This window comes from Silurus meridionalis, chromosome 14, assembly GCF_014805685.1.
Source record: "Silurus meridionalis isolate SWU-2019-XX chromosome 14, ASM1480568v1, whole genome shotgun sequence".
Taxonomy (NCBI): domain Eukaryota; kingdom Metazoa; phylum Chordata; class Actinopteri; order Siluriformes; family Siluridae; genus Silurus; species Silurus meridionalis.
The window spans coordinates 5,778,501-5,793,740 of NC_060897.1; the positions used below are offsets into that span (position 1 = coordinate 5,778,501).

General features: G+C 35.6%; 2 protein-coding genes across 2 annotated transcripts; both read left to right on the forward strand.

The window, feature by feature from the left end:
* The first annotated feature begins 400 nt into the window (after positions 1-400).
* On the forward strand, positions 401-8,365 carry zgc:100868 (uncharacterized protein LOC554458 homolog). The gene is given in 11 exon segments (XM_046866829.1): positions 401-549; positions 3,202-3,222; positions 3,616-3,778; positions 3,891-3,949; positions 3,952-4,158; positions 4,355-4,500; positions 4,599-4,866; positions 5,151-5,322; positions 5,955-6,208; positions 6,336-6,433; positions 6,522-8,365. Coding segments are annotated over 11 exon segments (1,965 nt in total). The 5' UTR covers positions 401-479; the 3' UTR covers positions 7,029-8,365.
* A 2,767-nt stretch (positions 8,366-11,132) lies between these two features.
* si:ch211-198p11.6 (guanine nucleotide-binding protein subunit gamma 4) lies at positions 11,133-13,820 on the forward strand. Its single transcript, XM_046866402.1, has 4 exons — positions 11,133-11,330; positions 12,103-12,213; positions 12,553-12,690; positions 13,096-13,820. Exons 1-4 carry the CDS (start codon positions 11,322-11,324, stop codon positions 13,180-13,182), a joined length of 345 nt encoding a protein of 114 aa, XP_046722358.1. The 5' UTR covers positions 11,133-11,321; the 3' UTR covers positions 13,183-13,820.
* Positions 13,821-15,240: the final 1,420 nt, after the last annotated feature.

Here is a 15,240-nt window from a genome sequence, read left to right on the forward strand (position 1 = left end):
TTACACTTGATCTAAGGCTAAGCATGTAAATAACCACAATGCCATAATTCTAAGGACAAAAATCATTTAGTTTTGTTAAAGTGTATTCAAATTTGTTAAATATGCTTATGTATGTTTTTTTTACTTTAAAACTGTGTCAGAAACAATAATAATAGTGCCAAGTGGTGTACAGATTAAATCTTTCCGTCGCGAGGGAGGCATGAGGAAAAGCTTGTTTTTGAAGAATTCCGGTCAGAAGGTAACGAGAGTCTTACATTAACTTTTTTCTTTTTTTTTTTTTTTTTTTTTAAACCCAGATTAGCATTGTTCATTTAGGGTAATATGAGTATGTGTATATGAGAGAGAGAGAGAGAGAGAGAGAGAGAGAGAGAGAGAGAGATGGGGTAGAGAGAGAAATACAGATTTTAAGAGGTGGGGCTTATTGGATGATCAGAGAAACAGGTACATATAGAAGGTATATCCACAGATAATGTTGTTAAATGGCACAAAAGCATTTGACAATGATGGTGTTCAGGACGTTGTGTGTGGTGCTTGCAATCTTCACCAAAGGTAAGCTTTTAACGTGCATTGATTTCCTCAGCACACAACAATTCTTTACTCTTACAATTGTTTGTTTTCTGGAACCAGCAATCAGAATGTACCAGTTTATGGGTCAAGATGTTTAGTTTGTGTTGGTTATTTACTAATTAATAAGGTTTTGGCTTAATGGTGTTTTTAAATCCTGGCTTGATTGGGGTTATGAATGCAACGTAGTGAACTGCAGATAAATTCAACAATGATGAAACTATTGTATAATGAATGTATCTCTGGTGTCACCTCGTCTGGTGTCACCCAGTTTAGGATCGGGTCCCTTTTAAGTTTGGTTCTTCTTTGTAGTTTCCTCTTAGGGAGTTTGATCTAGTTGATCAAACTCTATTTATTTTTGCATAACAGCTTCGTGATATTGTCTGTTTTAAGCTTTACAAATAAAATTGTATATTTGTAAGTATAAATGTAAGTATAAATGGGAGTATAAAATACTTAAAGAGTATATAATAAATTCTCATTGGCTAGAAGGCATGTGTTCAAAAACATGCATACAACCACAGAACATATAATTAGTAGATAGCTCTGTCATTAGTGATTAGTTGCTTAGTGAGTAATTACCCATTATTTACTTTTCTACTAAACAATAATTTAGGCATCAATATATTACTGTTCATTCAAATATATTGTTATCAGATATGGAAGTAAGGATATAAATTGTTTGGGTTAAATATGGTATATGATGCGATTTTAGGAACCCCTGTGTATGATACCTCTGGAGCATGTTAAGGAAATGCAAATGTGATTGTACTTTGGTGCTAAAAACATTAAAGCATTACATCCTATTACATGTGAAATGAATTACGTTTTCTGAAGGGTTTCTGAAATTAAATACACTTTTTAATAGTTATTTCTTTTTGTATGTATTTCTTTCGGCTTCTCCCGTTAGGGGTCGCCACAGCGGATCCTCCGCACGTTTTTGATTTGGGACATGTTTTTACGCTGGATGCCCTTTAACGCAACCCTCCCCAATTTATCCGGGCTTGGGACCGGCACTGAAAGTGGCTGGGGATGGTTCTTAAGTATCAAAATTTTGCACTTTAACATGTTACGTATTATGTTAGCTTGGATAGTTTCCAGTTTTCAAATTTCAGAAATAGAAAGTTGAGCGGCTCCAGTTCAAAACTTTTTAAGGAAACTGATTGACCACTAGTCAAATGAATGATTTGTGCCTTTGATAATGTCTCTTTTAAATGTTAAAGATTTGTTGAGTAATTATTATTTAACACACAATTTCCCAATCCACAATACTCTTAGACAACTTTAAATATATTTAATCAAAATTACCTTGAAATGTTGACATTTACTTTATAATGTTAGCAAAGCTATCTCTCTGCAAAGATCATTTAATGAGCAAGGAGCCAGTTTTAAAAACTTAATAGTAACAATGTTCAGTCTGCTGAAAGATGTATAAAGACATTGTAAATAAGTGTGATTTCTTTAAAAAGTAAATATGCAGTATATAGATACCGCTGTATCATATCAACATGGACATAAATTAATTAGGCTGTCAAAATGTATGCATTTCCACTAGCATATGGAATTACCATGTGAAAGGATTTCTCAGAATACCATGTATATACGTTTTGGTTTAGTTTAGATGGTGTCAAATAACATTATAATTTGCGTTAACCACAATGTCCAGGATAGCAGTTAATAAAATCTAACATGAATGACCTTGTCGTATTTCTAATTGTGCGCGTACCATGACTTCACATTTCTGACATGGGTGGTGGCAGGTTAAGACTTTCAATAACCACTAGTTAAACATGCGGCATTCAAACCACAGAAAGGTCTTAACGAACAGGACAAACTGGAAACTAAAAGCAGAGTGTACAACAGAAAGCGCAGCACCGAGAACAAAAAACCGAGAGAAGCGAAAAATAAACAGAAAATGCCATACGTTTACACACGATTGTGCTATTTTGGTCCTGTGATCAAGCAGTCATCGGGACTTTGATCTGCATGATTGTTTCATTGCACATTATGAAGACTAATGCAAGAGTTAACATATTATATTTCACGTATACTGATTACACAAAAAAAAAATGTAATGCCCTAATACTGACCCTATTAGTCGAGTCACCCACCCACAAGCTCAAATCTGCTGTAAGAGCCTCTAAAATAACCTATTTTAGACATAGATTTATAATTGTCAGGTAAAAAGCTGATAAATGTATGCATGTGACAGTCATGTGATGGTGCGGTAGATTATGGGAATCACAGGCCAGCGCTATATCCCGGAAAGATCACAATAATTTGCTAAAAACAAACACTAAGATGGATGCACCTTTGCTAATTTGTTATTATTATTGAGCTTAGCCATTATAAGGCCCATTGCAACTAAGTCAATCAGATCAGTTTAGTTTCTAGTACTATTGTTTGGATAACTGGCCAGACATCTATGAAATCTACTTACCTCATTAAATGAATTCAACAGCAAAAAGCACATAAGTTTGTTGATGAGTCATGCTGATCAACGATAAAATAAAATGACATTAGTCATAAATGAAAAGATGCTAATGATATCAGCAAAACATCTGTTCAACAACAATTAATGAAATCTGGTTGTAGTAATGATTAATGTTTTACTAACACATTCTTTTGTGTTTTTAGGATGCCTCTCACAGCTGGATGGTAAGTTATTTTAAAACATTTGACATTTTTGACTAATAATAATTCAGGAATATAGGTGGACGAAAAAAATGTCCTAGTCGTTTTTTGCTAGTAGGTGATTCAGCAAGTTTTACGTTTCATTTATTTTTCTTCTTTTCACTGGTGAACTGATGTACCCTCATGATAAATATGAACTGCATTACTAGTGGAATGAATTGGGTGAATTTTGGTGAATTTGAAGTATTTTACTAAGTGTTACCTAACATGTTTACCATGATTTCTCTGGTAGAGCACCTGGTAACATAATACAGTATAACAAAAACTACATAGATTGATTTGATCTGAAAAAAAAAAAAATAGGTCATAGTCTTCAATGTAACTGAAACACTGTTTTTCTGCCTTTTTGTTTATCAGTTTGTGGAAAGGCTTCTCTCAACACCAGGATAGTAGGAGGAGATAATGCTGTAGCAGGGTCTTGGCCTTGGCAGGTCAGCTTGCAAGTGTCATTAAGCCATTTTTGTGGGGGATCCCTCATCAATAGTGGCTGGGTCCTGTCGGCTGCTCACTGCTTTTCAAAGTATAGAATAACAAAAACTTTAAACAACTTAAATGGGTTTTGACATGATGTTAGTGTAATAGTGCTGAGGTAATGGTGACAGAACGAGTTTCTGCTTCTTCTTTTTTTTCAGGTACACAGCTTCCCAAGTGACTGTTGTACTCGGTCTTTATACTTTGCAAGGAACCAACTCTAACAGTGTGAAAAGTCTCTCACTTCGATCTTCATACATCCAGATTACAGTAGTAAAACAAATGACAACGACCTTGCTCTACTGCAGTTGTCTTCTGCAGTAACTATAAATACTTATATCACTCCTATCTGCCTGGCTGCAACAGGAAGCAGTTTTTTCAGTGGCAATTTAACATGGGTCACTGGCTGGGGAAATATTAACACAGGAGGTAAGAATTATTGTTGTTTTTGTAGCTGTTGTTATAACTTTAAAGCAAAGTACTGTAGTCGATGTGTAGAAAAATATGTATGTTGACCAGAACATATATTATTCAAATTTAACTATTCTTTAATGTGTCATAGAGTTATGCTTGGACCATTGAGAAAGCAAGTAGTTTTAATGAGGTTTAACTTATATTTTCTCAGTAAGTCTACCATCTCCTGGGACATTACAGGAAGTTCAAATACCAATTGTTGGAAACAGGAAGTGTAACTGTTTATATGGAGTTGGATCTATCACCAACAATATGGTGTGTGCTGGGCTCTTGCAAGGCGGCAAGGACTCCTGTCAGGTAACATTATCTTAATCAGTTAATTTATTTTATTGTAGCCTTTTCTGTTTGATGATTTGTACAATTAGACAATATAAATGTCTGTCTGCACTGTACAGGGTGATTCCGGCGGTCCACTGGTCATTAAACAGGGCTCTCAGTGGATCCAGGCTGGCATTGTGAGCTTTGGTAACCAATGTGCTCTTGCAAATTACCCTGGTGTGTATACGAGAGTTTCTCAGTATCAGAATTGGATCTCTCAAACAATCACCACAAACCAGCCAGGCTTTATTACATATACACCCACTGGCACTGACAGTGATCTTCAAGTGACCTGCAGTGGTCTTCCAGCTGCACCAACAACTGTTGCAACGACTACTGCACCACGTAAGCCAATCAAAACCAGGAATGGTTATTAACTTAATAGGGCCAGTTTCGGTGAAGGTTTTCATTCCAATCATACTAATTCTAACACATTTAATTTGTTAATATGGGCTTTCAGTAGACTATCAGGTATGGTTTGTGCCTGATTGGAATGAAAACCTGCACCCACATTGGTCCTTTTTGCATAAGAATAGATATTTGTGCATTTACTATTCCTGATAAAGTTACCAGAAGCATAGAGTGTAATTTACTGTGCTAAAATAAAATTAATTTACTTTCTTTTTTAGCTGTGGTGTGTGGAAACGCCGTTCTCAATAGTCTCTCAGGATCAGGAAGCTCCCTGGCTTCAGCGGGTACGTGGCCATGGATGGCCAGCCTGCAACGCAATGGTATTCACGTTTGTGGTGGAACACTGATAGCCACGCAATTTGTTTTGAGCTCGGCTGATTGCTTCTCTAGGTAAAACACACACACACACACACACACACACACACACACACACACACACACACACTTTACTGTATATACCTTTTCCTTTTATTCATAAGCAACACTATGTAACAGTATGAAGATTAACTTTGACCAAACAAATACATATGTACAAATACAAACCTCCTGTAGCTTGAATAAAAGCTTTACACACTTTTGTCATTCAGACATTTAGGAACATTCAGCTGAAATGCTTTGCCATGCTTCTTGTAAAAATCGCCAAAGGTGTTCTTTGCTAGATATTTCTTACTTGAATGGAATGGTAGCAATGTAGCTCCAGTACTTTTTTTATCCGGAATAAGTGTCCAACCTTCCTTGTTCCAAAACCTGTTTGATTGCGGGTATGAGGCAGTCTGCTAACATCTTCTCTCCTGTTCTTCAAAATGTCAGAATGTCAAATTTGGACCCATCTGTCAACAGAACTTTCCTCCATTCATTCACTATCTAATTCGTTTGTGTTTTTGCCTTTTACCTAGATTGTTACATAGAAACAAAAAGAACATGCATGTGTGCATGTGTGATTTTAAAATATTTCAGATTTTTTGAGACACATGCATGTTCTTAGCCAGATTTTAATGCAACATGTTTACCTTCCTCTGCAGCTCAACCAATCCTTCTGACTGGGTAGTGAAACTAGGTCGGCTCAACCAGAATGGTGCAAACCCCAACGAGGTGTCTATAAATGTGACTAATATTACATTCAGCAGTGGTTCCACCAATAATATTGCAGTGCTGCAGTTATCTGCTAAGCCTACGCTTTCCAACTTCATCCAGCCCATATGCACAGACACGGGGAGCTCAAACTTTGGCATTGGCACTCAGTGTTGGGCAGCTGGCTGGGGCTCAGGAGGAGGAGGTATGGGTTTATTTGTGTGTGAATACCAAACTAGTTAATGTCAGCATTTATAATGAATTAGTAAATTTCAGCTTTATAGGCTCTCACTGATCTTTTCCTTCTCACCTGTGTTATGTGTCTGCTATAGATCAACAAACACTTCAGCATTTCACCACAAATATAGCCGATTGTGGAAATTCGTCTTCATTAAACAGCATCTGCACAGTAGCCATGACGATTGAACAGGTCTCTGAGACTTTTTGTTGTTTACTCTTTTTACATTTCAATTCCTCAATAAGGAAAACTTACCTGTGGTTTTTTTTCTCTTTATCAGACTGTAAAAGGAGGTCCTTTAATGTGTCAGAGTGGGCAGGTATGGTTCCAAGTTGCAGTTTTAATTGTCGCCAACACCACCACCACCTCGAACAGCACTACCTCGAACAGCACTACCTCAAACGGCACTACCTCGAATGGCAATACATCGAACGGCACGGCCTCCAATGGCACGGCCTCCAACGGCACTGCCTCGAACGGCACAAATAACAGCTCGCAGGTTTCTGCTGGATCCAACAACAGCTCGAACAGCAGCACCAATTCTACCAACAGTTCAAACAGCACTAGTGGCTCTACTAAAACCACAGACTTGACAACACGTGCCACAAACATAACGATCTTCACTAAGGTAGCAAGTTTTGCAGATTTCTTGAAGGCTACAACAGGTTCCCTCCCTTCCTCAGCAGCCAGCATTATAGCATTTTCAGGCTCTGGACCGTTATCATTCCTTTCAGTTGTCTCAGTCCTTATACTGTCCATTTCTGCCCTTATCCAAACATTAGTTTAGCATGAGCATCCTTAATAATAATAACAATATACAGTAAGTGCTCAGGGAAGTTACACATTATCTACGGAAAAGTTTACTATATGTTCATTCATTCATATATTACCTTTACAGAGAAACTTATGAATCTAAGAAACAATGTATATGTAGAAATACTACTGCACTTTTTACCTGCCTTTTGTAATGCAAACCACTAAGTGCTATCCACTATGGGATTAGCCAAGCTAAAATCCGTAACCAATCACAGACAGAGTTTAAGATTAGAAAACAAGACCAGCCAATTATAGGCATCTGAATGCTCATGTAGCTGAAATAATACAGCAATGCTCTACTCCAAGCACACAGTAAAAGGACTTTAATACAGTTTTACTGCTCTGCTGTATCCTGCCTCAACTGTAAGTTACTGATGAAAAAGAATCAGACAAATGTAGCAGGTTATATTTAATTTTACATTTCTCCATATATTCCTGGAACCATCAAGTCTATCTTCAACCATCATAGTCATATACTGTTAAAAGAACATCATTATGTTCTACAATTATTTACTGTGAAATGTATCTTTCATGCACTGCAAACACTGGCCAGTAAAATGCTGTTATAGTAATTATTGTTTTGCACAGTGTATGATTGGTCACCTGTTGCATTCAATAAGCAGAAGGAGTTGATGGGAATAAAACAATCATGAGAAAAGTTTTGGGAAAAATATCTGGCAAAATATATGAATAAATGTAAAAAAAATAATTACACAGCACAGTAACAATATTAACATTTTTAACTGAAGAGAAATATATTTTGTTACTTTGTGTAACAAAGTGTGTCATAATTAGGGAGTATTTATTTAGCTAAATGACCTAAAAATGGATTGTGGAAGTTTTAAAAACTTTAGCTTCCACCTTGCTCTCAACAGCCTGACCTTCAAGAACAGTAAGACTTAAAGAAAAGTTTGTTAGTGCAGAACGAGTAGGGAAAGTAACGCAAATGAATTCGATGTTAAGAAGTTTCAAGCATGATTTTTCTCCCAGAAGTTCACTAATGTGCAAAACTTACGGTGTAGAAACATCAATGCTGCCTTAAAAGACTTTCAAGGTTTTTGTGGTTGTTGGTTTTCCCTACTAATGGAACTTTGCTCCTATTCTGTGAGCACGATTGTTGTGTTTATATTATATATATATATTTAAATAATGAAATGACACACTGTACAGGTTGAGTACATGAATATTAAATATGACTATGAAACTGTACAGGTTTGCAATTCATATTTTGCTACAGATCTATTTTATGATATTGCTTTTACTTCAAAAGTGTCCTCTGACAAACTAAATATAAGCTACTAAAGAAAACATGTTTGGTGGAATTTGTCTTTTTTTGCTTTAGGGATTTGTTTTAAAATTTCCTCATGCCCATCGGGCCATTTTCCCACTTGCCGCACACATTTTACAATGCGTGACAAGGTTTTAAATGAAAATAGGTTTTTTTTTAGATATAAACGATGCACAAAACTGTATATAGTATTACAAATGTTTAAATCTAACTCCAACATAAGATAGTCACTGGCAAATCCTAAATTCCTGAAACTCATCAGCAAAAATTGAATTCCTCATTCTCACAACCACATATACTAGTTAAGTACTTAGGAGTTAATAACCCATGCACTAACTGTATAACAGCTGTAAGCTGGAACTAAGGGGGAACTTTGAAATAAAGTAATTAACAAAAATTAATGAACATTAAATAGTTAAGGCAAAAATAAGACCCAACCTATTTGTTATTAAATTAATTTAAGAATCAACAAAATATAATATACACCGTCAGGGAAGGGACTTAAAGGTGTGTAAACCCAAATGCAGATCAAATTTAAAACATTAGAGGAAAAAAAAGAAACAAAAAATTAAAAAAGGCACCAAAAATAAATTCCAGAAATTTAGGTCCCAAAAATCTGTTTAAAAAATAGAAGGTAAAAAAACCCCATATCATAAACTTTTAAAGAAAAGTATTTTTTATGTAAATTTTTATTATTATTTTGAAAGCTTTAAAATTTATTTGAGTCTTTATCCAGTAATGGCAAAATAGACAGAATGTCTAGACCAGTGGTTCTTTACCTTGTTGGAGGTACTGACCCCCACCAGTTTCATATGCGCATCCACCGAACCCTTCTTAATTGGAAAAATAAAATATGATTTTTTTTCAAATTCAAAACATAGGTATATATTTTACTGGTGCACAAAATTAACCATGCATCAACATCACTGTGTTCAAAGAACAAAACCATTAAAACATGATTTTCACACAAAAACATAATAATGAATATTTACTGCAAATCAGTGTGACTTCTGCTCACGAATCATATGAGTCGGGTGTGTGTCTTGACCTCCGCCGAACCCCTGAGATTGACTCACCGAACCCCTGGGGTTCGATCGAACCCAGGTTAAGAACCACTGGTCTAGACAGAAAGTCTTCACAGAAAAAGCATGGCAAAATCTCTAATAAGGTATGCGACTCCGGAAAACAAAATCCCAGACCACACAACTTCGAGGTCCAAGCCCCAGACTACAGCATAACACTCTTTAAATAATGAAATATTACAAAGTACAAAGAAAAACACACAAACAGGCTGGATACCTTGCAGGAATCCCTCAGATCCTGACATACTCCAATTTGAAGATTAAGATTATGAAGATTATTTCTACAGTAGGTATGTTGAAATGTCCTCTTCAGTAAATGGTCTGTCTGTGTAAGAGTTGCCAGGTCTATTCTGAGAATGCTGGGCATATGGAATTTGCATTTTACACAATTATTCAGTCCTATGTTTAATTTAACATCATTCTAACGTTGCCACTTGTATGTAATTGGGAGTTGGGAGAAAACTGAAGATCTCAAAAGGAAACCCAAACAGGTGCATTGAAAATCTTTGAAACTCCATAGAAATTTTTGTACAATAAGTATAGAAACACTAGGTTTGGTGTTGTATTGCAGCAGTGTTGGGCAAAGATACATCCAAATGTTTTTTTAAATAAAATACCAAAACCCTTAACTTTACATTTATTGAAATAAACTACAAAAAGACAAAAAATACTTTTACAAGGGAGAAGGAAAATTTCTTTGGAAACTTTTCATTAATTGTCCCATTTGATCTGTTCCTTCACGATTACACCGACTCAGTTGATTAAGTAAACAATGTTTGATAGCAACATCTTTTCTCTGGACGAGTCACGCAATAAATCTGACCTACACCAACCAGTTAACAGATCAAATATTCCCACACATAATCCCTGTGATCTCATAGATGAAAGTTGAAGTAACAAACAGTTTAATGTTTTAACAGTTTGCGAATGACTCGTAATTGTATCCTAATTTAGTTACTTGGTGTTTGGTAAAGAAATACTACTTTGCATCGGCAACACTGAGTCACTGACGAGTCATTCATAAGAACATAACTGATGGCACCTGTTTTCATAGCAACTAGTTTTTAACTATTAATCGTTTGATTTTTAATCATAAATATAATCAAATATGTGTCAGGCAGTCATTCATGTATTGGTTTGGAAAATCATGGTCCTACTAAACAGCTACTTCAATTAGGATTTAATATTTAGCAATCAAATATTTATTTATTTATCATCAGACACCTGTTTGAAAGCTGGCAGCCTGCAAGATTCTTACCTTCACCATCTTCTTTGATTATGGATCAATTTTCTGTTCTGATCTCAACAAATTACTGAGTAGGCACCAATCAGAGGCCGCACATTTATGGTCATCATGTAGACTTCTTACAGAGTATTTTACAGTTTTTTTTAACTACAAAAATACAGAAAAACTTAAGTATTTTGATACAAACAATGAAGCCATTTTCATCAACCCTATCAAATACAAAATACTAAATCATATTATATATTTGAAAGAAATGTATCAGAAATGCTGCCCATCCCTGTATTGCAGTGTGATCATGTAAAGTTGTTTATTTTTAATAAACAAAAATGTTTAATGTACATTTTTAATGTAACAAATTCGGTCAGATATTTCAGATCTTTCCACGTGGCAGTGAATAGCTGTACTCTCCCCCAGGACAGCAGGTGGCAGTGTTGAACATATAAAGCTTTTTTTTTTTTTTAGTACGCATTGAAACAACGAAGAAGAAAATCAAGCAGCTACCCGGTTACCAGGACAACGCTAAAGAAAGGCGTCGTTATTGTTATTGCGAATTGATTTAATGGAAAGTTAATTTTGTACATTTTATTGTTTTATCCGCGACGATAAAACACGGAGATGTAATGCGGTGATCATACAGACGCGAGTGTGATGATGGAGGTGTGTATGAATTACAGCATTGTCAGCTACGTTAGCTGTTGTAGCTAGTTAACTGGGTAGTGATTGATGGATATCTAGATGGATGAATAGGTCGATAGATAGAGTGAGTTGATGGCTAGTAGATAGATAGATAGATAGATAGATAGATAGATAGATAGATAGATAGACAGACAGATAGATAGATAGATAGATAGATAGACAGACAGACAGACAGACAGACAGACAGACAGACAGATAGATAGATAGATAGGTGAAAGAGAGAGAGAGCGCGAAAGAGAGAGAGAGATATGGTTGAACTGATGGATGATCAAAGGAGAGAGTGATACGATAGATAGCTAGATAGCTAGATAGATAGATAGATAGATAGATAGATAGATGATAGATAGATAGATAGATAGATAGATAGATATTGAGAGAGAGAGAGAGAGAGAGGGTTGAACTGATGAATGAAAGAGAGATAGCTAGCTAGCTAGCTAGATAGATAGATAGATAGATAGATAGATAGATAGATAGATAGATAGATAGTGAGAGATAGGGAGAGAGAGAGAGAGAGAGAGAGAGAGAGAAATGGTTGAACTGATAGATGAAAGAGAGAAAAAGAGAGAGAAAGAGAGAGCGAGAGAGATGGTTGAACTGATAGATGAAAGAGAGAGAGAGAGAGAGAGAGAGAGAGAGAGAGCGAGAGATTTTTTTTGTCAGAGCTCCTGTTTTCAAACACCTTCTGACCAATCAGAACAGGAATTCGATAATGTTGTCTGTGGTTATTTCTCAGGCCACACCCTTATGGGCTCTCTCGCTCCCACTCCCTGCCATCATCCTGATCTCTGTTGGACTTTATATGCTGTTCCTTGCAGGGGTCTTATGGTGCCATCACTGCATCAAGGTGGGCAATGTTTTTACATTTCTGATTGTTTAGCAACTAATACAGGGCAAAAAGTTAAATAATGTATAATACAAGTTTTAATATGAAAGAGCTGTTTCTGTTGCACTGTTGTAAGTGTATTACATGGACAAGCACCGACTGTGGCATGACTGCGTTATTGACGTTATTGTGCCATTTGTTTTTCCACTATATGGTACACGTTTTTTGGGCTGGTGGAAGTTTCTCAGCTTGGCAGTGATGTTGATGTGATCTTTACTCTCTTAAAAAATGGAGTACAATATTGTACATAATGGCTACATGACTGTATGTAGTTTCGTACTGATTTATTTTTTTTCACAGACCCAGTGCAATCCGCAGTGCACAGACTGCTGCCCGAGTGTCTCTCCTTTTGAGTACTGTCACGTGTGCGCTCAGTCATGTGATTGCCGCCCACCGTCTCTTCACACGTGCCTTGACCATTCCTGCCCCTCTTCAAATGTAAGAAAAAAGTTCATTTTTCTTTCAGAAATGTCAGAAATATGGACGCTAAATCTTGTATTGAAATTCAATGTGATGTATTAGATGTTGATAAGGAATATTAAAGATAATGGTGCCAAGCACGTATAAAAATAACACTGAAGGGAGTAGGAGGGATTCGCAGAGAGTGAAGCAGTGAAGGGGTAGCTCAGTGGTTCAGATAGTGGACTTCTGATCAAAAGGTCATGAGTTCAAATCCCACTATTGGGCCCCTTGAGCAAGGCCCTTAACCCTCATGTGCTCAGTTATAACACACATGATCTCATTATAACACTGATGAGTTGATGAGTAAAATTTTAACCTCTGATTTTATTTGACCTCATATTTTATGACCTTGTGCTGATGATATGACCTTGTATTCTGTAGTGTGCCATGTGGGACTGCACCTGCAACCCCGAGCCGCCTCAGTGTGACTCCATCAACTGCATATGCTGCGAGATCAAGTTCAAATAGACACGAAATGTCGAATTTGTATCTCTTTGTACAAAAGGTTTGCATACGAGAGTCCAGACAGAGTTGTGTACGTGGTCTTGCGTTCCCGTAGTGCGTTTACACTTATGTTTACAGCAAATATGTACTTCGTCCCATTTATTGCACATTCAGTTACCTTTTAGTTTAAAATGCCTTCATGTCTTATGTTTACCGACATTGTTTTTTTGGAGTTTTTTTGCCCGTTTTTAAATTCAGTGCCATTTTTTGCAATGTTTACTAATGATATATTATCCATGCTACATTTCCTACCATTGATACCAGCATAAAATATCAAAATAAGGGCATATCCAGTCTTTTTAAATTTGGCCATGTGACTGAGAGTGATGATAGTTCTCACTGAATTATTATTATTATTATTATTATTTTTTTTTACATTTATTCAGGCATGAAAACTGGACTCACATTGTAAACCATATTTTTGTAGTTCTGACACTTTTTTTTTCTCTCTCTAGAAAAAAATAATTGCACTAGTTACTTGGGTTTTCTATAATTATAATAGGTCGAGTGTATTTCAGCAGTTTCTTTTATTTTTGTATTTGTCTAAAAATAATAAAAACTGTATAGTCTTTTACACAGGGAAATAAACTTTTTAAAATGTTTTTAAATGTGTGGACCAGTTGACTTCTTGCTTACTGTAACATTTCATGTGAAGATTTCCTCCCACAAGATGCCATTAGAACAAGTTACAGTACACAATGTACAAAATGAATTTTAATTATTTGAAAACTCGAAGCTCAAATCTGTCAGCACAGAACAGAAATCCTGGTGACATTGTCTTGTCTTTTCGATATCTGATATAAACATTAAGTTCTTGACCTATATTTGTATCTTTATTGCACTGCACTGCAGCCACAGGTTTGACTTGCTATTTGCTATTCAGGCCTTAATATATGCACATTTATCTATTTATGCATGCGAGACATCACATTCTAATTGTGTGTAGTAAGGAATCTGGTTTGTTAACCTTGTTCCTTGATCTTTCATTTCAACACGTCAACAGTCAGATCTTATATCTAACATCACATTTGCTGGAACAAATCTTTCTTACCTCAACCCTTGTAGTAAGTAACATGACAACATACAGTTTATTTCATTCTAACATTCCAATAATGAAATTCTGATGTAGTAGGTCTGCACCATAATGTTATAGAATATATATATATATTTGTAAAGACTTTTTTAAAGACTCAGGACACAGATATTTATCTTTAACCTGCCAAACAGGTAGGTGAGATTTCATCTTGCTTACATTGCATTTCACTTTGCTGCTGCTTCTATTTTTTCTCTCTTATCTCCTCAAGACTGAAGTCATCACATGTGTAAGAGAAGAGGAAGAGAAAGAACAAGTTTGTTAGGTTTCACATAACAGACTGTAGTTTCTTGTGCTGTGTGATCTGACCTGTTTTGTCTGGTTATTCGATCTTGAAATAACAATTCACCGCCTTCGGTTTAATAACGTTATTAAATTCATTTGATTGATGGGTATGTATTAATTGTATGTGTCATTTTGGCACAAAGTGGTGAACCGAGGTGACACAGATTTTTTTATAGTTTCTATTTTAACATGCAACCAAAGAAAAATCCTACTGTATCCCTACTTTAAATAGACTCTCAGCACTTCATCTCATGTTTTCATATTATCGATCCTAATGTGTTATTCTGTTCAAAAGAACAAAACATATATTAAAAAAAATTCTAATAATATTCACTTCGTTTTGATAAACATTCTTGAATGTGAAAATGTGTACATTTTTAGGCTTCAGAGGAAGAAAAATGCCCTCATTAGTATATTATGTATATTAGTATATAATTAGTATATTATTATTATTATTATATTCCTTGTGTGTGTAAGCATACTTGGTAATAAGGCTATTTCTGATTTTAATATTGATATTTGCAATATTTATTTGCATGATCTATTAAACTGCATTTGTACTGTGTTTTTGTTGTTGTTGTTTGTTTTGTTTTTTGCTTAAATTGCACGACCATCCGCTTCCGGGCTCTTAAATGCGGAACAGA

What these genes read in the sequence shown, in the direction of transcription:
- si:ch211-198p11.6 (XM_046866402.1), top strand. An exon ending in GGTGCCATCACTGCATCAAG is followed by an intron (nt 12,214 to 12,552) that starts GTGGGCAATGTT and finishes TTTTTTTCACAG; the next exon opens with ACCCAGTGCAATCCGCAGTG. An exon ending in ATTCCTGCCCCTCTTCAAAT is followed by an intron (nt 12,691 to 13,095) that starts GTAAGAAAAAAG and finishes TGTATTCTGTAG; the next exon opens with TGTGCCATGTGGGACTGCAC.